Raw genomic sequence first — 27525 nt, 5'->3', positions numbered from 1 at the left:
CCCTGCCTTGCCATCCTAATGAACTAACAGATACTAAACACATGGACACACATACACACACACAAACACAATCCTAGTACACATTTTATGTGTCTCTTTTAAATGTGTAAAGAAGGCCTACAGGTCTTGAGGAAATACTCATCAAACCTTGAGGCTCAAAGTGCCTCCAAGAGATTCAACTTTAAAAATTGCTTTTTCCCCTCTTCTAAATAGCATTGTTTTCTAGAAATATGTACTAGTCATGCCTGTTCAAAGTTTAAATATCGAATATATTACACTTTTTCTTATTAGCACTGTTATGATAAACTACTTAAATTATTACTTGGAAGTGATCATTCTAGTCTAGTCTCTAATGTGAAGATTAACAGAAGCATTTTAGTTTTCAGTGTACTAATAAATTTAATGCCAAGTAGTCTTAAAGAAGGCCTCTTGATCTGTATCTATTTTGAGTAACTAGGTTGATGCTGGTTGGTGTCAGAAGCACCTACACAAGGTCTAGGTTTGAAATCAAGTGCTTGAGGAATGCAAAGAGCCACTGAATATTTACTTTTTTGCTTTTTATAGTTTTCTTAAAGCAGTTTAGTTCAGTTTATTTGTTTTAAATGCCCACTTAACAATGTAACTTTTAAGTATGTACTATATCTTAAAGATTTTTATACAATTAATAAGTTGGGCCCTCCCAGATTTTCTTTGGTAAAATAATAATTCTCTTTAATTTATCTAAGTTGAATATTGCTTGGAGGAATCATTTCATTTGAGTACAGTTTAAAGGCATCTGCAGAACAATTCATATTTATTATTTAATTAGATCTTGTAAGGCTTCTAGAATGGTGTATTTTTTTTTTTTTAACAAATATCCTATTTTACTCTTTCTCCACATGGATTGCTTATGGCTTTTCCTAAGAAGAGGATTATCTTTTCAATTGAGTGTGGATGAAAAGCCTGTTTTATCCTCCCTTTAAAATTGAGCCAAAAAAAAAATTCTGCTATTGATCACATGAGTCAACTAAAGTGCATGAGCCTGAGTCCTCAGAACAATTTATCAGCAAAGTCCCTCCTTCTGCCTTTATGGGAACTGGTTGATTTATTACTACAAGATTATAAAAGGGCCTCAACATCACTGATTAGTACAGTGTGGAAAAACCTGCTGACTTTGTGTGTTTGGCTGTTGATGACAGTACAGGGGAGAAAGCAAAAGTCACACTGGAAGCTTGCAACTGCTAATGTCACTGACGGCCTTTCACCAAGAAAGATGGGTGATGGTCTGCAATGTTTTTTAGTAGTAGGTCAAATATTTTGAGGTAGATGCTGAAAATTTCTATAATAACCATCAATGTTAAAATCTCTTAGTAAAAAGATGCAGAAACTTAGTTGGTTAAGCATAAGTAATAGGACATAGAACTTCTTGGAAGACATGGTGAGATTCTGATAGTACCAAGTGCTATGAAACCTGCCTTGGCCCAGCCATCTGTCCTCACTGGGAAGCATCCAAGGAGTCAAATGGAAGAGCAGAGTAATAGAATCAGTTTGAACTTAAGCTTCACACCCCAGTGCTAAAACCTAGTTAGCTGTCTTTGACTATATGGAAGAATCTTTTTCCTAATTTGATAACACCTAAACATCCTTGAGCCAAAAATGACACAGGCTAATGTTTTCTAGTCCATAAATATGCAAATATAAATCTCTAAGATTTACAACTCCATAGGGTTTCACTTTCACTGAGTAGTTCCTAGACACGCATCTTCCTAGACACTAGTCTGAATCAGCAATTTCACCATCTTTAAACTTGAATTCTTTCAACCCCAAGATTCTGTGTGTCCTACTTTATCCAAAGTTCCAAAAGGTCAAAAGGACACATTAGAATGCTCTATCACTGTCCTCCTATTCATAAATATTTCTAAACATAAGCAGAAGCCCAGAACCAACTGTTACCTCTGGAGAAGTTTGAACAAATTAATGTTCCACTGTTATCAGCCATATAAAGCATAATAGAGCAGTGTTTAATGTCATCTTGGCCATTAGTTTAGGGCATAGTCAAGGAAACAGAAGAGATGAAAAGAAAATAGAATGTGGGTTTTGTTTCCCTGTGGCATCCCTCAGTCACTGTCAGTTATCTGCAGTTTGTACCCAAATCTTAACAGTTAACTGGGATGGTTTAATAGCATACCCCCATGTGTTCCTCACCCAAACCTCAAAATACCCAAGATTTTCTTGAAAAGCACCCTTCAGCTACCTGTTATGCTTCCCAAGCCTGTGCCTCTTAGAGGCTTACTGCAGACCAATGTATCTTCTGGCATGTTTTCCCCCTCAAATGTTACCTTTCTTCTACTTTTGATTCTTAGCTTGTGGGTGGATTTCAATATTTTGATCATATTTCAACACACATTTCCCTGCTGAAGCATGATTTCCAGAAAAAAGCATGCTGAAATTGAGAAACAGCATAGATATCTGGGAGATCCATAAGCTGGGAAAGCAGAAACTGTGCCCTTAACTAGTGCTCAACAAAACCAGTTTTGCGGTCTGCCTTCAAAGCAGTGTTTGTTTTAAGGGGAGCCTAGCCTGGCTCTAGAAGTACTGCACCAGAGCCACACTATCAAAAAGCAGTGCCAAATATGTACATGTTGTACCTCTCTATGTGGAACTCAAGAAGGGTGGCTCTGCTCCATTGGAGGTTTGGAAGGAACCTTGTGGCTTCAGAAAAGAATCCCTATTTTAGCCAAGCTCAAATCTCTACTTAATCTGCAGGCCTTTAGTTGAGGCCTCTCCTAAAGTAGGGTTGATCTTTCCAAGTGGGACTTTATCCCTCAAGTGCTTGTGTGTTCTCATACTTCATTTAGTAATAAAACCACACCAGATGCTGGGAATATTGGAATGAAGTATGATTAGAAAGTGCTATTAAGCCAATAGTGTTTTGTCAGCAGACCCAAGAACAACTCCATTCTCACCTGGTCCAGTCATTCCTCTTCACAACAAATCTCAAATGTGGAAATATACACAAAACAGAGACACCAAAGAAAAGTAACATCTTATTATTGGCCAGCCTTGGCCACAAACCTCGCTGAAATCCTTAGATGGCTTCTTTTTTCTCAGTTAGGTCTTACTAACCTTAAACCAAAGCAGAGTCATCTATTCTTTCACAGTCCAAGCTCAATTTGGTACGTACTACTCTAGATAGGAGGATATACCCTCTGGAACCAGAAGACACATGGTGAGCATGAGGCTGAGTTATTTACATCTCCAAATTCCCAGCCCTAGAAAACAAGACCCAATCTGTGCCCTGGAATATGACCAATCCAGGACTAACTTCCTCTCTGGGACTGGAAAACTGGACGGTTGAATGAGAGGAGGGAATTTAAAACTGAGATCACCAAGGACTTCTGTCCAGACCACTGCCCAGACTTCTGCTGCCTTCGCTTCCAGTGTCTAGTGAGAAAACTAGCTTTACCATAAGAGAAATGAAACAAAATATGATGTTCCGTGGCTCAGCCTAATTTAGGCCTTTAACATTTTGACATTTAAACTTATTGTCTTGTTTTTCAGGAACTTAAAATATAGTTGTTATGTTAATATCTCAGTACGTATGGTCAACCTTTTCTCTTAGATCCTAGAGTTGCTTCCACTTTTCTTATATTGGTTCCTCCATTAGAGTGCTGTCTGGGTCTACAAATGGCCCTGAAGGGGTAGCCGCAGACTGAGGAAATTGAACCAAACTAATTTATTTTTTATTTTTTATTTATTTATTTTATTTTTGGCTGCATTGGGTCTTCATTGTTGCACTCGGGCTTTCTCTAGTTGTGGCGAGCGGGGGCTACTCTTGGTTGCCGTGCAACGGCTTCTCATTGCGGTGGCTTCTCTTGTTGCAGAGCACGGGCTCTAAGCGTGTGGGCTTCAGTAGTTGTGGCCCATGGGCTTAGTTGCTCCGCAGCATGTGGGATCTTCCCGGACCAGGGCTCAAACCTGTGTCCCCTGCGTTAGCAGGCAGGTTCTTAACCACTGTGCCACCAGGGAAGCCCTGAACCGAACTAATTTTTATTATAAAAACATGTGTGTATTATTTTAAAATTTAGCTCATGGTGTGTCAAAGTATTACTTGCTTTATTCTTGCCTTTTCTTATTAAATCCAGTACGTGGTGAATGGGCTATTTCCTTTTTATTCTTAGGTTTTATAATAATATGTAAAGTTACTATTGCATTTGTTCTTTCTGCTCCATATACTACATAGGTCTGGAAACAATAATTTCTTTTTAACCTTTAACCGATTTCATTTCTTTTTATGGTAAGGAGCGGTAATTAGGTCCCCTGATTGAAATTGTTCTAATTTATACTTAAATTGTAATCCTTATACAAACTCTTTTTTTTTTCTTTTTTTTTTTTTGCTCACAACTCACACACACACACTGTATTATATTTTTACAAAAGATAAATAAACTGACACCAAGCATTGTAAATGGATGACCTCAACAAAAGCAACAATGATTTCAATTACCACACACGAAACACACTCATACTGTCATAATATTGACATTCAGTCCAGTAATCCTCCACTGTAACAGCTCCTTTACTTTGCAGTGAAAATTGATTTGTATATTTTTTGCCTCTGAGTACTTGTGGGATTTTTTCTTTTTTTTTTTATTCAAACAGAAAGTCACAAAAATTATAATCATCCTCATCAGTTCACTCAGTCCCATGTAATTAATTTTTTTTTTCATCTTGATCTTTTATTAGCACTTTTATGAATTCATCAGTTTTCCATTAGAGTTCTGAAAATGCTTATTCATTCAGTTCAGCAGTATAGTCAGTTACCAGAAACCTGTACTTGTCAGAGTCTTTTCCATGAATTCCTTGAATATGAAACCCTTTTATAGGAACATTTTTGAAAAGCATCAGAGTACACCCAGAACTGTCTGTAAATGACAAAAGACTTAAAAATGACCACAGTTAAAGATTTGATGAAAGTTCATAATAATGCAATTGACAAGGAAATTTAGTTATTTCTGAGATATACATTTTAAAGTAATAACTAGAATTATGACTTATAACATTATACCAGAACATATAAGATTTTTATAAATTTCATGTAATGTCTGAAACATTTATATTAACATATTTCCATACAAATAACCCAAAGAACGTTTAATATTAGTTGTTTTTTTGTTTTTTGTTTGTTTTTTTATACTGCAGGTTCTTATTAGTCATCAATTTTATACACATCAGTGTATACACTCAATCCCAATCGCCCAATTCAACACACCACCATCCCCACCCCACCGCGGTTTTCCCCCCTTGGTGTCCATACGTCTGTTCTCTACATCTGTGTCTCAACTTCTGCCTGGCAAACTGGTTCATCTGTACATTTTTCTAGGTTCCACATATATGCGTTAATATACGATATTTGTTTTTCTCTTTCTGACTTACTTCACTCTGTATGACAGCCTCTAGATCCATCCACGTCTCAACAAATGACTCAATTTTGTTCCTTTTTATGGCTGAGTAATATTCCTTTGTATATATGTACCACAACTTCTTTATCCATTCGTCTGTCGATGGGCATTTCAGTTGCTTCCATGACCTGGCTATTGTAAATAGTGCTGCAATGAACATTGGGGTGCATCTGTCTTTTTGAATTATGGTTTTCTCTGGGTATATGCCCAGTAGTGGGATTCCTGGACCATATGGTAATTCTATTTTTAGTTTTTTAAGGAACCTCCATACTGTTCTCCATAGTGGCTGTATCAATTTACATTCCCACCAACAGTGCAAGAGGGTTCCCTTTTCTCCACACCCTCTCCAGCATTTGTTGCTTGTAGATTTTCTGATGATGCCCATTCTAACTGGTGTGAGGTGATACCTCATAGTAGATTTGATTTGCATTTCTCTAATAATTAGTGATGTTGAGCAGCTTTTCGTGTGATTCTTGGCCATCTGTATGTCTTTGGAGAAATGTCTATTTAGGTCTTCTGCCCATTTTTGGATTGGGTTGTTTGTGTTTCTTTAATATTGAGCTGCATGAGCTGTTTATATATTTTGGAGATTAATCCTTTGTCCATTGATTCCTTTGCAAATATTTTCTCCCATTCTGAGGGTTGTCTTTTCGTCTTGTTTATGGTTTCCTTTGCTGTGCAAAAGCTTTGAAGTTTCGTTAGGTCCCATTTGTTTATTTTCGTTTTTATTTCCATTACTCTAGGAAGTGGATCAAAAAAGATCTTGCTGTGATTTATGTCAAAGAGTGTTCTTCCTATGTTTTCCTCTAAGAGTTTTATAGTGTCTGGTCTTACATTTAGGTCTTGAATCCATTTTGAGTTTATTTTTGTGTATGGTGTTAGGGAGTGTTCTAATTTCATTCTTTTACATGTAGCTGTCCAGTTTTCCCAGCACCACTTATTGAAGAGACTGTCTTTTCTCCATTGTATATCTTTGCCTCCTTTGTCATAGATTAGTTGACAATAGGTGCGTGGGTTTATCTCTGGGCTTTCTGTCTTGTTCCATTGAACTATGTTTCTGTTTTTGTGCCAGCATCATATTGTCTTGATTACTGTAGCTTTGTAGTATAGTCTTAAGTCAGGGATTCTGATTCCTCCAGCTCCGTTTTTTCCTTCAAGACTGCTTTGGCTATTCGAGGTCTTTTGTGTCTCCATACAAATTTTAAGATGATTTGTTCTAGTTCTGTAAAAAATGCCATTGGTAATATGATAGGGATTGCACTGAATCTGTAGATTGCTTTGGGTAGTATAGTCATTTTCACAATAATGATTCTTCCAATCCAAGAACATGGTATATCTCTCCATCTTTTGGTGTCATCTTTAATTTCTTTCATCAGTGTCTTACAGTTTTCTGCATACAGGTCTTTTGTCTCCCTCAGTAGGTCTATTCCTAGGTATTTTATTCTTTTTGTTGCAGTGGTAAATGGGAGTGTTTCCATAATTTCCCTTTCACATTCTTCATCATTAGTGTATAGGAATGCAAGAGATTTCTGTGCATTAATTTTGTATCCTGCAACTTTACCAAATTCATTGATTAGCTCTAGTAGTTTTCTGGTGGCATTTTTAGGATTCTCTATGTATAATATCATGTCATCTGCAAACAGTGACAGTTTTACTTCTTCTTTTCCAATTTGTATTCCTTTTATTTCTTTTTCTTCTCTAATTGCCGTGGCTAGGACTTCCAAAACTATGTTGAATAATAGTGGTGAGAGTGGATATGCTTGCCTTGTTCCTGATCTTAGAGGAAATGCTTTCAGTTTTTCACCATTAAGAATGATGTTTGCTGTGGGTTTGTCATATATGGCCTTTATTATGTTGAGGTAGGTTCCCTCTATGCCCACTTTCTGGAGAGTTTTTATCAGAAATGGGTGTTCAATTTTGTCAAAAGCTTTTTCTGCATCTATTGAGATGATCATATGGTTTTTATTCTTCAATTTGTTAACATGGTGTATCACATTGATTGATTTGCGTATATTGAAGAATCCTTGCATCCCTGGGATAAATCCCACTTGATCGTGGTGTATGATCCTTTTAATGTGTTGTTGGATTCTGTTTGCTAGTATTTCGTTGAGGATTTTTGCATCTATATTCATCAGTGATATTGGTCTGTAATTTTCTTTTTTTGTAGTATCTTTGTCTGGTTTTGGTATCAGGGTGATGGTGGCCTCATAGAATGAGTTTGGGAGTGTTCCTTCCTCTGCAATTTTTTGGAAGAGTTTGAGAAGGATAGGTGTTAGCTCTTCTCTAAATGTTTGATAGAATTCACCTGTGAAGCCATCTGGTCCTGGACTTTTGTTTGTTGGAAGATTTTTAATCACAGTTTCAATTTCATTACTTGTGATTGGTCTGTTCATATTTTCTGTTTCTTCCTGGTTCAGTCTTGGAAGGTTATACCTTTCTAAGAATTTGTCCATTTCTTCCAGGTTGTCCATTTTTTTGGCATAGAGTTGCTTGTAGTAGTCTCTTAGGATGCTTTGTATTTCTGTGGTGTCTGTTGTAACTTCTTTTTCACTTCTAATTTTATTGATTTGAGTCCTTTGCCTCTTTGTCTTGATGAGTCTGGCTAATGGTTTATCAATTTTGTTTATCTTCTCAAAGAACCAGTTTTTAGTTGTATTGATCTTTGCTATTGTTTTCTTTGTTTCTCTTTCATTTATTTCTGCTCTGGTCTTTATGATTTCTTTCCTTCTGCTAACTTTGCGTTTTGTTTGTTCTTCTTTCTCTACTTTCTTTAGGTGTAAGGTTAGATTGTTTACTTGAGATTTTTCTTGTTTCTTTAGGTAGGCTTGTATAGCTATAAACTTCCCTCTTAGAACTGCTTTTGCTGCATCCCATAGGTTTTGGGTCATCGTGTTTTCATTGTCATTTGTCTCTAGGTATTTTTTGATTTCCTCTTTGATTTCTTCAGTGATCTCTTGGTTATTTAGTAACGTATTGTTTAGCCTCCATGTGTTTGTCTTTTTTACATTTTTTTCCCTGTAATTCATTTCTAATCTCATAGCATTGTGGTCAGAAAAGATGCTTGATATGATTTCAATTCTCTTAAATTTACTGAGGCTTGATTTGTGACCCAAGATGTGATCTATCCTGGAGAATGTTCCGTGTGCACTTGAGAAGAAAGTGTAATCTGCTGTTTTTGGATGGAATGTCCTATAAATATCAATTAAATCTGTGTGGCCTATTGTGTCATTTAGAGCTTTTGTTTCCTTATTTATTTTCATTTTGGATGATCTGTCCATTGGTGTAAGTGAGGTGTTAAAGTCCCCCACTATTATTGTGTTACTGTCAATTTCCTCTTTTATAGCTGTTAGCAGTCGCCTTATGTATTGAGGTGCTCCTATGTTGGGTGCATATATATTTATAATTGTTATATCTTCTTCTTGGATTGATCCCTTGATCATTATGTAGTGTCCTTCCTTGTCTCTTGTAACATTCTTTATTTTAAAGTCTATTTTATCTGATATGAGTATTGCTACTCCAGCTTTCTTTTGATTTCCATTTGCATGGAATATCTTTTTCCATCCCCTCACTTTCAGTCTGTTTGTGTCCCTAGGTCTGAAGTGGGTCTCTTGTAGCCAGCATATATATGGGTCTTGTTTTTGTATCCATTCAGCAAGCCTGTGTCTTTTGGTTGGAGCATTTAATCCATTCACGTTTAAGGTAATTATCGATATGTATGTTCCTATGACCATTTTCTTAATTGTTTTGGGTTTGTTTTTGTAGGTCCTTTTCTTCTCTTGTGTTTCCCACTTAGAGAAGTTCCTTTAGCATTTGTTGTAGAGCTGGTTTGGTGGTGCTGAATTCTCTTAGCTTTTGCTTGTCTGTAAAGCTTTTGATTTCTCCATCGAATCTGAATGAGATCCTTGCTGGGTAGAGTAATCTTAGTTGTAGGTTCTTCCCTTTCATCACTTTAAGTATATCATGCCACTCCCTTCTGGCTTGTAGAGTTTCTGCTGAGAAATCAGCTGTTAACCTTATGGGAGTTCCCTTGTATGTTATTTTTCATTTTTCCCTTGCAGCTTTCAATAATTTTTCTTTGTCTTTAATTTTTGCCAGTTTGATTACTGTGTGTCTTGGCGTGTTTCTCCTTGGGTTTATCCTGTATGGGACTCTCTGCGCTTCCTGGACTTGGGTGGCTATTTCCTTTCCCATGTTAGGGAAGTTTTCGACTATATTCTCTTCAAATATTTCCTCTGGTCCTTTCTCTCTCTCTTCTCCTTCTGGGACCCCTATAATGTGAATGTTGTTGCATTTAATGTTGTCCCAGAGGTCTCTTAGGCTGTCTTCATTTCTTTTCATTCTTTTTTCTTTAGTCTGTTCTGCAGCAGTGAATTCCACCATTCTGTCTTCCAGGTCACTTATCCGTTCTTCTGCCTCAGTTATTCTGCTATTGATTCCTTCTAGTATAGTTTTCATTTCAGTTATTATATTGTTCACCTGTGTTTTTTTGTTCTTTAATTCTTCTAGGTCTTTGTTAAACATTTCTTGCATCTTCTTGATCTTTGCCTCCATTCTTTTTCTGAGGTCCTGGATCATCTTCACTATCATTATTCTGAATTCTTTTTCTGGAAGGTTGCCTATCTCCACTTCATTTAGTTGTTTTTCTGGGGTTTTATCTTGTCCCTTCATCTGGTACATAGTTCTCTGCCTTTTCATCTTGTCTATCTTTCTGTGAATGTGGTTTTTGTTCCACAGGCTGCAGGATTGTAGTTCTTCTTGCTTCTGCTGTCTGCCCTCTGGTGGATGAGCCTATCTAAGTGGCTTGATGGGAGGGACTGGTGGTGGGTAGAGCTGACTGTTGCTCTGGTGGGCAGAGCTCAGTAAAACTTTAATCCACTTGACTGTTGATGGGTGGGGGCTGGGTTCCCTCCCTGTTGGTTGCTTGGCCTGAGGCAACCCAACACTGGAGCCTACCTGGGCTCTTTGGTGGGGCTAATGACAGACTCTGGGAGGGCTCATGCCAAGGAGTACTTCCCAGAACTTCTGCTGCCAGTGTCCTTGTCCCCACGGTGAGCCATAGCCCACCCCCCCCCACCTCTGCAGGAGACCCTCCAACACTAGCAGGTAGGTCTGGTTCAGTCTCCCCTGGGGTCACTGCTCCTTCCCCTGGGTCCCAATGCGCACACTACTTTGTGTGTGCCCTCCAAGAGTGGAGTGTCTGTTTCCCCCAGTCCTGTCGAAGTCGTGCAATCAATTCCCACTAGGCTTCGAAGTCTGATTCTCTAGGAATTCCTCCTCCCGTTGCTGGACCCCCAGGTTGGGAAGCCTGACGTGGGGCTCAGAACCTTCACTCCAGTGGGTGGACGTCCGTGGTATAAGTGTTCTCCAGTCTGTGAGTCACCCACCCACCAGTTATGGGATTTGATTTTACTGTGATTGCGCCCCTCCTACCATCTCATTGTGGCTTCTCCTTTGTCTTTGGATGTGGGGTATCTTTTTTGGTGAGTTCCAGTGTCTTCCTGTCGATGACTGTCGAGCAGCTAGTTGTGATTCTGGTGTTCTCGCAAGAGGGACTGAGAGCACATCCTTCTACTCTGCCATATTGGTTCCTCTCCACAAACTCTTATTCATCTGCTTTAGCCAAGGACTTGCATAAGTGTTTCAAGCAGCAGAATTTGTTTTACAGCTTCACTGAAAAGTTTTTTAATATATGTTATTAAAGGATGGATTGGTGCCACCTCCAGCATCTCAAAGCTACTGTTTCTTCATTCTTCTGGGCCTTGTCTCCTGTGAATTCATCTTTTATTTTTCATCATTTTAATCTCTTTTAATGGCCTTTCTCAGATGGGCTGGGTGTTCTGTAAATGGCTCAGTTTGGATCCTTTTCCACATTTGGGGGTGTTTTTATACATTCCTATGGTTGTGAGATGAATTTAGGTGAATTGCCAGTTCTTTTAGTCTGTGTCTTATTTCTTTTCTGCTCCACATGGCCACAACTGGCCTAGAAATCATTCTTGGATTACTGAATCCATGCCATTAAGCTGGCTAATGTAGGAAGGCCGTGGGCATTACAAATTGTACGAAAACTCAATTAAGAAAAGCAACACCAGTACATGATGACAACAAAAGTTTGAATTTTGTGGTGTTTACTCTACACCAAGCCCTTTATATATTGTGTTCCTGTACTTAATTCTTTACAGTAACATTGTAGAAGGGTATGACCAACCTATGTCCTCAACACTAGTAACACTGAAGCTATAATTCTAATTCAAATATTTCCTGGACCCAAATCTTATATGTTTGTCACATCATTGTCTCATTGTGCTAACTACTTCAAACGCTCATTGACCTTTGAAATGGACACATATTAACCACATTTCCCTTAGTGTCCCTCAGCCTAATGGTGACCAATAAGGAGTGTGGGACACTAGTAGCCATTCAAAAGGAGTGTTCAGAATATCCTCTGGCAAGGTCAGCTCACCAATTTCTTCTGGCTGGGATGACTTCAGTCATACCAGTCACATGTGTTCACTGCTCTCCTACCTCAGGAGTACCCTAGTGGTACCTTAGTAGGTGCTCATAAACTATTAGTGGGATGATTATAAATTCTGATGGGCAGTTCACATCTTTGGGTAATGTAAAATTGTAGATCATTCAATTTTATCAAAACATATTTCCTTGGTTATGAAAAGTATGAGAACCGTTGACTTATAGATTGCTCTGTCATCTTATGATTTACACTTTCAGTGGTGATATACCTTCCTTATTTGCATCTCTTTATTATTAGCAGTGCCTCATTCAACACTCTGCTGGTCAGCATTGCTGATGAAGGAGGGGGTGATATGTGCAATTGTATTTAGGGCCACATTAAACCATAAGGAAAACTGAAGACTTCCGACACTCATCACTGTAACATTAATCACCTAAAGACAGAACCTGTGAAGAAATCCAACCCTATTTTTACCCCTATACAAGTGATTATAGAAGTCAGAATTTCTTTTCCAGTTATTACCAATTATTTCCCCCTTCCTCATCTTTACAATTCATACATCCAGCAAATGCCCAATATTCTTCTGGTAGTAGAAAGCCAAGAGCGTTTAGAAAATGTATTTAATCTGGAAACCTAATTTTAGCAATTAAAATTGATCTTTCCATTTTCCACCCTGACCCTCCCCAAAATAAAATCTAAAAACAGGATAACAAGTGAATAGCAAACAGTATCTATAAAATTTGTCAACACAGTATTAAAAATTTAGACATTGTCTCTCTGCTGGCAAACCAAAAAAACAAAAAGGAAAAACAAAACACAAAACCTGCTAAAATTAGTAAAAGAAAAAAAAAATCAACAAAAGTCATCTTTGTTGATAAGTCTGTCTCCCATAAAAGTGTACATTTTATAATACATCCTTTGAGGTCAATCAGAAGGAACTGATTTCACCATGGAAGCTGCTAGTTGGCTTTTTATTGCTTTGCTTATGTTCTTATGCTTTAATTTTCTTTACCAAGTTATTCATAGCCTTAAAACTTAATTTTTCTAAATTCAGTGCTCATTTTTATTTTTACTAATGGCATCTGCTTCAAACTTTAAGAAATTTATCACAATGAATATTAGTTTTTGTTTTTTTCCTACAAAACCACATGAAAGTGTTTTTTATCTCATTTTCTTTCCTATTCTTTTCTCTTTCTCTTAAATTTCCTTTGCTCCTTTCTCATCTTCCCATCTTCTCCAACTCTTTTCATAAATCTGTGTCAAATAAAAATTTTAAATCCTGAAAATTTTGTCTCCTCACTAGAGTGCCATTTAAGGGTAAACTTTGAAAAAATATTTGCTGTAACGTAACTTAGTAGGTGGGAAGAAAGAATAGTCTTGAAAACATGAAGTTTCTTTCTTATCCAAAGCATGTAACAGTCTATTACAATACTTGTAATTGTTATTGGCTCAATAATAGAAGACCTTCCTTCTGTTTCTATATTACTGACAATTATATTGAACCATCTACCTACTACAACTATACGTCCTAACTAACTATAGTTAACTATACTGTAAATTAGTTCATTTTATATAGAACTAAAACTACAGAAATAAAATCATATATTAGTGAAAACATGAAAAGAGAAATTATATTCAACTTGAATACATTCCCCCTATTCAAACTCTTTCAGTAACATACATTTCTCTCCATTTTTCTTAGTCCCTGAACTTCATGAAAAAAAGAAACCGTTGATCACTTATGTAGGGGATTCAGTTGTCTTGATGTGTAAATGTCAAGGCTGTTTTCCTTTAAATTGGACCTGGTACAGTAGTAATGGGAGTGTACAGGTAAGATCATATTTCTTTGACTTGAAGAAAACAAAATAAAAACTTTTATTTAATAATAAGATTATAATACACTCACAGTTCTTAGGAATGTTTATACTTCTGTTGTTCCTTCATATGTGTTCATGAAGAAAGAACAGTGATGAATGGAGCTGTCATTTGGTGTTTTTAGCATATTACATTATACATCTGAAGATACTCTTAATGTTTCATTAGGTGGTACTTTGTTTTTTAGATTTAGCAATTTATTAAAATTCTATGAAAGGAAGTTACAATTCATTTTTAGTTGACAAGTTTAGATATAACCCCAACAAAAAAGATTCTTTTTTTTCTTATCATTTCATGAGAGTAACTAGAAAAAAGAAAGGGAGTTTTCTTTTCCTGCTTCTGTCTCTGGAAACATTTGTGATAGAATGCAATACACTGGCAGCATCTGAGAAAAGAATGAAAATTTGGTAACTTAAACTCAGGTTTTAGGTTCTTTTAGTGTCACTGACCTCTTTTGGACTTCCAGAGACCTAAGGGAAGCCAAATACTTGAAATTCCTGGTAAAGAATTAATGGCTTTTCAAAGAGCTGATATTAAGAAAAACATGAGTACTTAAGAAATCATTTCTGGTTTTCTTCCTCCCAAATAGCCTCTAATAGCAGGGAAATTTAGGACACTGTCCTTTAGGGGACACCCTTTTATTGCCCTGGTGCTAATGAGCATTGAATGAAGTCTTGTAAAGGCAATTCTAGAAGGAACGGTATGAAACAGTATAGATCTTCGTGAAATATTAAATTCCTTCTTAGACAATATTGATGCTATTGTAGACTGTTGACGATGACAGAGGGAAGGACTTAAAAGGGTGAGTTACTGATTCTGTGATTGGTTTGAGTTTTCAAAGAGATAGCTCCAAATCACTTAAACTATTAATATTTGTACTTATCTTGTTATTGATGATTAGGAAAGGCAATCATTTTGTGTATGGAAATATTTTTAAAGAGCATGTAAATTTGTAAAAACAAGTAACAGACAGTTTTTGAATTACATAGCCTAATTTATTTATGCATATGTGATACTAGACAAAAAAAGCTTGTCTAATTATATTAAGCTTTTAGAATATAGTCTGTACTTCTCTCCATTTGCTATACTAAGTTTCTCTCAATTTGGCCCTAAGCATGGGTTATATTAGGATATAAGAAAAGTGCAGGGAAGAGGGTGCAAGTCAAAACTTTAGGTCAAGTGTTTTTTCAAAAAGTAGGCGAACCATCTGCATCAGACTCACCTGGGGCACCTATTAAACATGCAGTACTTTGATTTATCAGCTCTGAGTTAGAGAGAGTACATTTGTAACAAGCATCACAGGCAATGCTGTGCACAGTGAGCCAGGTTGCTATAATTTCTTTGGCAAATAATAAACACACAGACAGTTCTTCATCAGATAACCTCCAAGAATATTTGTATGCAAATTAGCATTTACTGAGCAGTGCAGTTGAGTGATAGAGCAACAAAGGCATCAAATGGCCTGAGAATAAAATTCAATTTAAATGGATTAAATAAATCAGCCACCAAATAGCTTAGTATGGATCTTAAAAGGCTGAGGAAAAGCCAGTGAATCTCAGAAGCCAACGTGTCAGAAAGAGAGAGAAATTCAGCTATGAGAAGACAGAAGGTGCACAGACCACCATGTATACTAGGCTTACAGGGATTTCTACCATTTCTTCTACATCAGCTTCAAAGGCCTGAAGATTTCGTCTTCAGTTCCAGTTTGAGGAACTCCCAATGTCATGAGCCAGTGAACTTCCTTTACAGGAATGATCAGACATAATAGCTTCATTAATTTAATAGTTGATTTAATGAATGTATGCCTGCACTTGTGAAGGAGGAAGTATTTTGAACTAGTCAGGGATTATAACATGAAACCCGGATGGCTGGAATTTTTCTGTATTTCTAATTCTCATAGAATATTTACCCACGATGACTTGCACACTGTAGTTTCAAACATTCAGTGCTAAGTAGTTAAAGCAAAGTGTACTTTTCCTTTGTTTGCTACCTTTGAAAGATCAAACTATGGTAAGACTTGAGCTCTGTATGTATAACTTCTCACATACTTTAATGTGCCCCCTTTAAAATATTTATTTATTTATTTTTGGCTGCATTGGATCTTCGTTGCTGCGTGCGTGGTTTCTCTAGTTGCGGCAAGCGGGGTCTACTCTGCGTTGCGGTGCACGGGCTTCGCATTGCGGTGGCTCCTCTTGTGGAGCACGGGCTCTAGGTGCACGGGCTTCAGTAGTCGTGGCACGCGGGCTCAGTAGGTGTGGCTAGCGGGCCCTAGAGCACAGGCTCAGTAGTTGTGGCATACAGGCTTAGTTGCCCTGGCCCAGGGCTCGAACCCCTGTCCCCTGCATTGGCAGGCGGATTCTTAACCACTGTGCCACCAGGGAAGTCCCTAATATGCCCTTTTTCTGGTAAGCAGTTTTCTTGGTACTATCTTGTAGCTTTCACTCAAAACTAGATCATTCAGGACATGTATCTTTTATGCAATATGATAGGAATGGATTTTAATGTCTCCTTCTATTAGGTTCCTGTTGGTGTTCCAATGAACAATAAGTATGTGATCAATGGAAAAAATGCTAATGAAACAAGGCTCAAGATAATGCAACTTTCAGAGGAAGATCAGGGATCTTACTGGTGCCATGCAATATTCCAATTAGGCGAGAGTGAAGAACACATTGAAATTGTCGTGCTGAGTTATTGGGTGCCCCTCAAAGCATTTCTTGCAATAGCTGCTGAGGTTGTTCTTTTAGTGGCTATTATTCTGCTTTGTGAAATGTACACCCAAAAGAAAAAGAAGCACTCAGGTAGGATTTCTATTTTTAGATAATTCTCATGTTATGACTTAATCCATTAATGGTGGCTTTAGAGAAAAATCTAACGTTTGTTTTTTGTAGTGGTATTTATGTTAATAACAGCGGTGACAGTGAGCTATGAGCTTATACTGATGGTCTTCCTGTGTCAACTTCCTAAAAAATTTTAATGTTAAAATATACCTTTTTTCCCTTTTATTTGGTGTTAGTGGGACCAGCACACCAATTAAGTGATATGTGCATTGGTACTGGAATATTAGAAAATTCTGCATTAGCTTAATATAAAAGATCTCAAAGACAAACAATTATTCTTTCATTTAGATAACTCATTTTTAAAAACGTTTTATCAAACATTCTGAAATTCTCATAAAAGACATTGCCTGCCAGCTTTCTGTTTTCATAGCCTGTGCCTGATGGATAACAGACTGAGAAACCAATGGTCCCCTAAGAAAATTTATCTTACATTCTGTATTTTTTCCTGATTAATTTTTCATAACTTAAATAATTACAAATCAGTCAGTTCTGTTTTTGATGATCCCAGGCACCAGACTATGCCTGATCAAAACTGCAGGCGATTTCGCAAGTTGGGAGAGCAGGGAAGGAGTGGACATGATGGAGGGGCAGCTGTCTGATGGGGCCCATCTCTCTCATTCCACAGCGGGAAAACAGCACAGGCAGTCAGGGGATGTTGAATTCAGGGGAAAGTAGAATTGAGCATATATGCTTTGTAAGAGTAATAAACCAATCTTAACAGTTAAATTCTTCTTTTGTTACACAGATGATGGGAAGGAATTTGAACAAATTGAACAGCTGTAAGTATTATTTTTTATAGATTAATTTTCACTTGCGTAAAATACAGATAAATATGAAATTAAATAAGATGTTTGCAGTTAGAGGAAAAAAGTACAAGAGTATATAACGTGTGTGTTATTTTCTGTACATGTCCATGTTGTGGTGAAAAATGGCATTTGGCATTTACCTGCATGCAACAGAATCCCCCTCCACCACTTACTTTCACCTCTCTGTGCTTCAGTTTTCTCTTCAACAAAATGGGTTTAATGATATTACTTACCACATAAGGTTTGTGGATTAAATGACTTTCTATGTGTAAAAATCCTTAGCATAGGCTTTGATGCACAGGAGGCACTCAAGAACCATAAGGAAGTATTATTTGTGTAAGCAATGATTCTCAACCCTGGCTATATTTTTGATCACTTAGGATGCTCCTTAAAATTACAGTTACTCAGACCTAACTGGATATCTCGGATCAGAACCTCTGGAATTGGTGCCTGGGCATCTGTATTTCTTTAAAGTGCCTATCACTGATTCTGATTCTCAGAATTCAATGTTGAAAATCACTGGGCTAGAATTGTGTGTCATTATGTTTGAAGGAACACAAATTGTGCCATATTTCTGTTACAGTCTCCTTTGTTTAGAGTTGAGCTGAGCATGAGGAGAACTAGGAAGAAAATTACCAGGGATATCATTTGGTTTGGTGAACGTGGGAGTTACTGGATCCACCAAGCCAGAGAACTGACAGTGGAGCCCAGTGAGAGAGGTGCTTAAAGTCCAAGTAACACAGCCAAGGACTGGGGACCAAGAAAATGAGACCAGATTAAAGGAGCCGAAAGAAACCTAGGAAATGGGAGGGCTGAGCAGCTATTACCAACCCAAGATGACACCTGAAGTTTTATCTTTTTCAGTCAACAGGGGCTCTGAGGTGTGAGTGCTATAGCCACGGTTAAAAAGCAGGAGTGGGGCGGACAGCTGTCATGCAGATATTCGTAGACATTATTCAAATAGTTATTTTTTACTCAGTTCACACATGGCAGGTAACTTAAATCAACAGGATATGAACTTCTAAATTAAGAGCATAAAATAATTATATCAGGAGTTCCATAACCCCAGATAGGAAAAAAGTGTTGTCTTAGAATCAGAGACTCTCATGGTTGGAAGCAATTTGAACCTCTTTCCGGAGAACTTGGACATCTTGTTTGTATTGATTTGAACATTTTATCTTTCTGGTTCCCATGTATTGATTACCTTTCTTATACTCAGAGTCATATAAAAAACATGACCGTCATGCAGATATTTGAAACAATTACTCCCTTGCCTGGATTCTTTTGTTCTCCCAGCTCAGCCTCCCCAGTGTTTCTATCCAGTCCCTTGCAGTCACATTTCTCATCTTTAGGTTATTTCAGTATCTTTAGATTTAAATCAAGTATCAAGGGCACTTGTACTCATTTAGAGCAACTTTTCACCAATGATGTTTTTAGAATTTTTAGTTTAGGAGATAAATTTTTCTTTACAGAGAATATTGTTTATCAATACATTTTATATTTGATGCTTATATATGTGTTTAGATACCAGTGATTCATAGAATTTCTTGGTGAAAATGACTTTTAAAAATAGTACAGTACTAAATAAACATATAACATCAAAACAAGCTAGTCATTTCAAACAGCATTTATCTGATCCACCCAGATATTTAACCCACACAATTTCACACAATATTGAACCTACCTGCCCCATCCCCCAAATTTTGAGATAGCTGATTAGGTGGTTGAATTTATTATCTGGTGGTACTAGTTTAATGAGCTCAAGCCTGCCAATAACATCTAGAAGGGTATTTATTATACACCCTTGTAACCTAGTTTAGTCTTCCTTAAGAATCTGGAGCCCACATTGTGGTCTTACTCTGATACACATTGGGTAGATAAAGAAACATGTTTAACCTCTAATTCAATGTAATAAACATGTTGAATTATAGCACCTGTACTGCACATACTGGCTGAGCTCCTGATTGGCTATTATCTTGCACGTGTCAAAGCAACATATAAGTTAGGCTATATACCCAAGCCTCCACTCATGCCTGGGGAGAAGCAATTCTCCCTCTGCATGAAAGAAACAGGCCTTTGTCACTGTCATCTGTGGCAACAGTTCCACTCCAAGCAATGGCATACAAATAAAATCAACACTATGAGTAAAACATTTTTAGGAAGAATAAATTCTGTCTGTACTGACCTTTTAAATTTTAACCTGATGGCCATGATATAGATGGTGTACTGACTTAGTTTTATGCAATGTAAACATCTAGTAATTTTCTTTCTTGTTTTCTCTACAGGAAATCAGATGATAGCAATGGTATAGAAAATAATGCCCCCAGGCACAGAAAAAATGTAAGTTGCTTCCAAATGATATTCCAAATAAAAGCTAAAATTCAATATGCATAGGCTATTAATCCATCTACATTTTTTACTTTTAAAAAGACCTAGTCATTCACTATGTGCTTGGATATGCTTTTTTAAACAGTATTATAGGAGAATATACATAGTTACACAAAAATAATCATCTTTTTCCACCAGAGAACATGTAACAACCAATCTAAAAGTGAATCTATTACACTGCAGATATATATTTTTTCTTTTGTCACCACAGGCTAGTTTCTTTTACAACTTTTTATGTGGTCTTATTTTTTTTCTCTCTCAGTTTTTCTGGATTCTCTTATTTTATTCTCACATATTCCCATATACTTGGTGCTATGAATGAATCAATATTAGCTTATTTTCTTCACTGATTAGAATCAAAATTTTCATATTTCATAAACATTTTTTTCCTTGAGTATTTAGAATAGGAACTGTTGGTTTTGGCAGTAGTTTGGATCACCTCTTCCCAGACATTTTTGCTTTGCTAAAGTGATAATAAGTTATTATAGAATAACCAGGTTATGCTAATTATGTTTCATTATGCTTTATGTAACTCAGGAATCTGTGGGCCAGTGAATGAGAAACATCATGTCAAGAGTCACAGGAAGATGTCAAAGAGTTTGGATCTCAGCTTTGTTTCTGCTTCCTGTTAAGAACACGTGAATTTTTATTTTTAAAAGGATGAAAAGTTTATGCAAGATGCTCAGCAGTAGCTTTGTAAATAATATATGCTATTTCAGATCTAAAGATATATTTTCATTCTATTATTATTTTACATTAAAGCAAGGTAAATTGTATTAAGTATGTTCTATGAGCTGTAACCCAGGACAATTAATTTCATTCTAGTCCTCAAGGGACACACAGAACAGACACCAGCAAAACCAAATAGTACACAGAGTGAATGTCACTCAAGACCTGTTTATAACCAAAGAATTCATTAAAGACAAACCCTTTGCCATTTGTCTTAAAAAGGTTTTTTCCCCAATCATGTTTACTAGGTGTAGAAGTATTTGTAATAATTTTCATGTAAAGTTCATCCTTCAGTCATGTTGAAGAAAAGTGTCCTCAAGGGGAAATTAGTACTTTCTACCTTTGTTAATGATGGTTACTCTACAATCTCCATAAGAAAAACATACTTTTCCTACAAAAATATTGGTTTAAGGCAAGAAAATAAAACTATACACTTGCCCCAAATCTCCATCACCACAAAAGCAGATTTCCCAATCTCATTCCACTCATCGCCACTGTTTTCCCACACCAGGCTAAAGTGATTTTTAGTCTTTCTGGAGAACATTTTTGTAAAGCTGTGGGTTTTGGATTTCTTAAGTGACAGCTGGTGTTGATGTTGTAGGGTACAGGTTCACACAGACGGGATGTAGCACTGCTACTGGCATGCTTCCGAGCTTCATGGTTTCCTGGTATCCATGGCTGGCTAAATATCTAAAAATGCATTATTAGTGGTTTATAATACTAATGCCTTTGTCTGAAATCAAGAAGTACTAAAGTAGTTCTGTGTTGCTGCCAGTAACTTAGACTTTTCTTTAAAAATAGAATACTTTGTTTCTATTGCATATATAACTGGACTATTTTATAAAAATCACTATAAGTCCAATGAAATCTGAACAGACATGGAAAGCTGTTAATGGTTTTGAATGTACCATTAACATCATATGGCAGGACACTAGGTGAGGTTGAAGACAGTGATGTGAAACCTGCTGGGGGTCCTTGGTGCTGATGAGTCCACTGTCCCCCTGCTCACAGCGCAGCAGCGTTCAGAACAATCACAGGCAAAGAGGGAAGGGTTTGGGATGGGGGCAAAGAACCCATGATCTTGGTGACTAGGGGATTAAAGCTTGAAAAGAGGAGTTCAATTGTTTGAAAAAAATACTTTTTAGACATTTACATGATGTTCTGGCTGAGAAAATTATAATAAAATTCAGGTAGTGAAAAATTATACTTTATATGGCATTTTAACTAATGTTAAAAATATTACTAGTATAAATAATACACATAAAGTGTCACTTGGAAGCTACTCATTTTGTTGCAGCAGTGTTTTGTGTAAAGCATGTTAACTATTGACACAAGTTTTGCTGAACAGACTACATCATTTAAGTAATGGCAGGTTTCACCTTATTGTTTTAGAGCAATAAGCCAGGCATTTGTTTTGGTTTAATTAATTATTAATTTGATAAAATGATCTTGGGTGGTATCTATATGATGGCAGACAACCAAGCAGTTCACTTAATTAATCTAAACAGTTTGAATTCAGTGAAAAATTATTCAGACCTGCTGTTTGACTAAGTCCAATTCAAAACAATGTATTTGTGACTGGACATACACAAATCCCCAATTTGTAGCTCATATGCAGTATGCATTCTTCTCTTTTGCCACCACAAAATGGTTCTCAAGCAAGAAAAATTGCTTCCCCAATGTAAAATAATCTGAAATATTTATGTAGTAAATTGAACTTTTAAGTGTTAATGCTTGCTATTTTTCCTAGCAAAGACAATTCAATTCAGTAACTTTAAGCAGAAAAGGTACTCAGAAAATTAAAGTTGAATTTTGCCTTTTCAGAGTCTCTCCGGAGAACTTCCAGAAAATTATTCTACCACTGTTAGGTTAAAAATGGAATGCTTCCATTAACTAACCTCACGGAGATGAATGGATTAACTAAAAATGACCAACTGTAAATTGAAATGACCAACTGAAAATACTAAGCAAGCAGAAAAGCTCAAGTAGGAAAACTACTCCACGTTTATATATTAGACACCTTGGGAAATTCTATCAATCTTTCTAGCTAACAGAGTTTTGCAGCATAATAAGTAGATTTAATGATGTCTTAAAATTCCCAGATATTTTCATATTCAGTTTATGCTCTAATGTAAATCTTCTCTTTGCAGTCTTTCCCTTTTTTCTCAGCCTCTAGTTACCCAGGCCAAAACCTAGAGCTCACTGTGCTGTTTTCTTCTCTATTAACTAATGTTTATTAGTCATGAATCTCTATTCCTTTGGCCTTTTTAATAGCTCATTAATCCACCCACTGCTTCCCTTACCCCATGCTCGCCAGCTGCAACAGCTAAGGTCTTGATTTTCCTACCTCAGTCTCATCTTCGGTTAATCATTTTTTGCATTGCTGCTGGGCCATATTTCTGAAACACAAATCTCACTATGTAGCTTAATGTGGCAGCTTCCATGACAAAGCTCTACAGGCTCACCTTTGCCATATCTTAATATTGCAGTTTTCCAAATTGCAAATCCTTTCCCACTGTCTTGATTTAGCCTTGACATAGAGAGAGTCTGTCCAGAATGCTGCCCCCTGTGCTCCTCCCTTTTGATGAACTCAAGTTTAGCTTTCAAGACTTTAATCTGATGTTACTTCCTGGCAGATCCCTCACACCCAGCTGAGTATGTGCCATCTTATGAGCTCAAATAACTCCACGTTTCTTTGTGCTTACTACCCTGTATTATAAATATGCACTTATATGCCTCCTTCCTGGATTCTGCTTTTATTTCTGTATCCCGTACCTCCCACAGAGAGGGTACATTGGAGATGCCATGAAGTGTGTGGTGCATGGATAAATGTACAGGTAAACATCAAATTTCATAAATTTACACTGATTTTTAGAAGAACAATCTAAATTGTGACATCAGAATTGAAACAGATTAATCTCCAAGATTTACAAGCAGCTCATGCATCTCAATAACAAAAAAAACATACAACCCAATCCAAAAATGGGCAGAAGACCTGCCAACAAACACATGAAAGAATGCTCAGCATCACTAATCATTAGAGAAATGCAAATCAAAACTACAATGAGGTATCATCTCACACTGGTCAGAATGGCCATCATCAAAAAATCTAGAAACAATAAATGCTGGAGAGGGTGTGGTGAAAAGGGAACCCTCTTGCACTGTTGGTGGGAATGTAAATTGATACAGCCACTATGGAGAACAGTATGGAGGTTCCTTAAAAAACTAAAAATAGAACTACCATACGACCCAGCAATCCCACTACTGGGCATATACCCTGAGAAAACCATAATTCAAAAAGAGTCATGTACCAAAATGTTCATTGCAGCTCTATTTACAATAGCCAGGACATGGAAGAAACCTAAGTGTCCATCATCGGATGAATGGATAAAGATGATGTGGCACATATATACAATGGAATATTACTCAGCCATAAAAAGAAACAAAATTGAGTTATTTGTAGTGAGGTGGATGGACCTAGAGTCTGTCATACAGACAGAAGTCAGAAAGAGAAAAACAAATACCATATGCTAACACACATATATGGAATCTAAGGGGGAAAAAAAAAAGGTCATGAAGAACCTAGTGGCAAGATGGGAATAAAGACACAGACCTACTAGAGAATGGACTTGAGGATATGGGGAGGGGGAAGGGTAAGATGTGACAAAGTGAGAGAGTGGCATGGACATATATACACTACCAAACGTAAAATAGATAGCTAGTGGGAAGCAACCGCATAGCACAGGGAGATCAGCTCTGTGCTTTGTGACCACCTAGAGGGGTGGGATAGGGAGGGTGGGACGGAGGGAGATGCAAGAGGGAAGAGATACGGGAACATATGTATATGTATAACTGAATCACTTTGTTATAAAGCAGAAACTAACACACCATTGTAAAGCAATTACACTCCAATAAAGATGTTAAAAAAAAAAAAGAATTGAAACAAAATATTTTAACAGAGATAAACAAGCCTTTAAAACTTCACTGTTTGCTTCTACTTCTTTGAAAAACAGTAGTAATAGAATAAAAAGTCCTGTCAGATTTTAATAATGTGTAATAATCTAATGAGCAAAGGGAGTTCTGATTCCTAAACTATTATACAGGGTATGTTGCTTTCAACTTATCTAAATTCCTATTGGGACTTCCCTGGCGGTCCAGTGGTTAAGACTTCGCCTTCCAATGCAGGGGGTGCGGGTTTGATCCCTGGTCAGGAAGCTAAGATCCCATATGCCTCCCAGCCAAAAAACCAAAACATAAAACAGAAGCAATATTGTAACAAATTCAATAAAGACTTTAAAAATGGTCCACATCAAAAAAACTTTAAAAAAAATGTTCCTATTGTCCTTTATTTTTCATAGGCAGTGCAAATGTTAACCTTATTTTTATCCTTTATTTTAATAAGATAGTGTATTGACTTTATATACATAAAGAATTTTAGTAATTGTAGTTCTTTGCATGGTACTGTAGATATTAGTGTCCACTTCCCTAACTTTCTCTTTCCTCCTCCCTGCCAATACCTCAAGAGTACCTCAGAATATCTCAGAATCCAATTCAAAATTTGTATTAAATATATTTTTTAGAAAGCTTTCGTTGGTTAGTTTTGGTCACTGAAAGTTTGTAATTAATTAAATTCATCAAAAGAAAAAATGTCAGTTCTGCTCACTTATTCCCTGGGTTTTCATCTTTGAGGCATTTAAATAGATTTATGCAAATTATTTACTGAATATCTACTTCTTTATAGAAAATGAATCTTCTCTAACTGAACAAGTTATGCAGTGAATTAGGGACTTGCTTCCTGTTAGCATGTTTAGGTGGCAGCAAGTTCAAGTGTGTGTTCCAGTATTAATTAAAAGGCACACTGACCTATTATAGCTTTCTCTGAATTTATATTTATTGAATGACTGAAAAATAGATGAACGACTCAATTATTTTGGAATCTTAAATTATACATATTTATGTAATATCTACTTTGATTTTGATTAATTAACTGTGAACTTATCTTCTCTAGCATAGATAAAAAGAAAACTGGAACTATCTATATGCATTTCTTTCACGTGATATTTAGGAATGTATTTGCAGTATACCTGAAAGGTCAGTTACATGCTCAGTTTATCAGCTGAGTTCTTTATTGAGGGTATATCATATTATTAAATAGTAATAAACACATTTGTTGAGTGCTTAGCATGTGACAGGTACTGTGCTAAATACTTTGAAATGTGTTATCTCATTTAATTTACACATCATCTTATGCTATAGAAACTATTAACTACTTTTTTATAGATGAGGAAACTAAAGCTTGAGAGATTAGGTATTTGGATCTGGGATTGAAATCCAAGGAGTCCTCCTCAAGAGTCTAGGTTTAACTACGTTGAACAGCTTTGGCCTGCTACTTAGGTGCTTCTTAGAAAAATGAGGCTATTATCTATTAACTGTCTTTTTAAAAAAAAAAATTTCACTCCTTTCGATGGTCAGTTAAATCATAAGTTCCATAATTTTATTCTTAAGGCTTATAGAACCTATTCTGTGGCATACTTGTGTCCCTGCAGTGGTCCTGGGGAATCAATATACTTCTGTTTGTTTTGAGAGTCTTCATTGTTTTCTCAATAACTAGTGTGACCATAAAATTTATCATCCAAACACTGAGAATGAAATAAAGTGCTATTTGTAATTTTACCAGGACAAACAGAAAACAGACTGTCAAGTCACATTTTTAGCCTGTAGGTAGGAGCTAAGTACTTTATGGATGATCTAGCCTAGGCACAGCAGTAATATCTGCAATTTTGAGTAATAAACACTTTGAAATTTACCTCCAAGGAACGACCTATCTTTAGCAAATGCCAGGTGAGTCTCACTATAGAGATGTGCCTATAATGAGACAATTTAGTAAGCTTAAAGATTTATTACTTTTCAAAAGTAGTATGATTAAAGTGTATCAGCATTTGAAAATGTGATTCACAAGTTGTAAGAGAAGCTGGGAAAGAAAGTCCTGTTTTTGATAGCCTGTGAAATGAACTAGACAATTCTTTGGACTTGCTTACCTTCATGATTAATGTGTCATAATGATAATATCTATGTAATTCTCAATAAGTCAGGAATGCCTGATTATGCCCTTATAATAAAATTTACTTATGAAATCAGTGAACACCACTCATGACTAACATTGTCAAAATTACTTTTAATCACATGATTAACCTGTAACATTTATATTTCATTATTTCTCATGTCCCAAATGGGAGAATGCTAGTGAAACTTGTTTAGGGTATTGGTTAAAGTCTATATATTATTTTGGTGTGTTATCTATTAAGAACTTTTGCTTATAAAAATTGATTTTGCTATTTAATTTGTAATTTACTTCAGAAAATAATTAGCACAAATTCTTATTTTTCTAAAGTTTATTTGATAAACAAATGAAAATATTAGACTTATTACATATATAATTAACTATAATGCTATGTAATCGTTTAAAAATATCACAAAATATGATGACATGAACTGCTTTTGTGTCTCTTAAGATAGAAATTTGACCATAAACTTTACTTTTTTTTTTAAGTCAAGGACCATGGATTTATTATGACATATTTCCTAGTAGTTGTAATTTTTTTTTAGCATGTGTGTCTAAATTCTCATTAATGCCTTTCTGTATTATGTAAACAGTACAGAAAATGTTTGTACTAGAATGTTTAAAAATGTTTTTGTTGCATTAACTCAAAGGATATGCCTAATATGTATTTAAATTCAATAAAATGTACTCTGAATTAAAAATTTAAGTATTATAAAATGTATTTTAAATTTTTAATTTTTAATAATCACTTAAATGTGAATTTAAAGGCACTAGATAATAGAAAACACTGACTTTTTTATTTTTTATTTTTGATTATACACACAGGAAATTCAAGTTTTGAAAACAATTCATGCTTCTCAAGTCCAACAAAAAAAACTGCCTACAGCTGGGATTCTGTATTTTGACAAATAGGAAGTTA

At 36.2% G+C, this 27525-nt stretch overlaps 1 protein-coding gene across 1 annotated transcript in view; it reads left to right on the top strand.

The window, feature by feature from the left end:
• Positions 1 to 20501, top strand: part of EMB (embigin) — a 45764-nt gene extending 25263 nt beyond the window's left edge. The window contains exons 5-9 of the mRNA XM_059919072.1: positions 13613 to 13740; positions 16304 to 16583; positions 17368 to 17401; positions 19714 to 19768; positions 20354 to 20501. Coding sequence (XP_059775055.1) covers positions 13613 to 13740; positions 16304 to 16583; positions 17368 to 17401; positions 19714 to 19768; positions 20354 to 20371 — 515 coding nt within the window. The 3' untranslated portion in view covers positions 20372 to 20501. The remainder of the gene's footprint in view (positions 1 to 13612; positions 13741 to 16303; positions 16584 to 17367; positions 17402 to 19713; positions 19769 to 20353) is intronic.
• Positions 20502 to 27525: the final 7024 nt, after the last annotated feature.

This window comes from Balaenoptera ricei, chromosome 3 (assembly GCF_028023285.1).
Source record: "Balaenoptera ricei isolate mBalRic1 chromosome 3, mBalRic1.hap2, whole genome shotgun sequence".
In the NCBI taxonomy this organism is placed as follows: Eukaryota; Metazoa; Chordata; class Mammalia; order Artiodactyla; family Balaenopteridae; genus Balaenoptera; species Balaenoptera ricei.
This window is presented reverse-complemented; position numbering and strand designations above follow the sequence as displayed.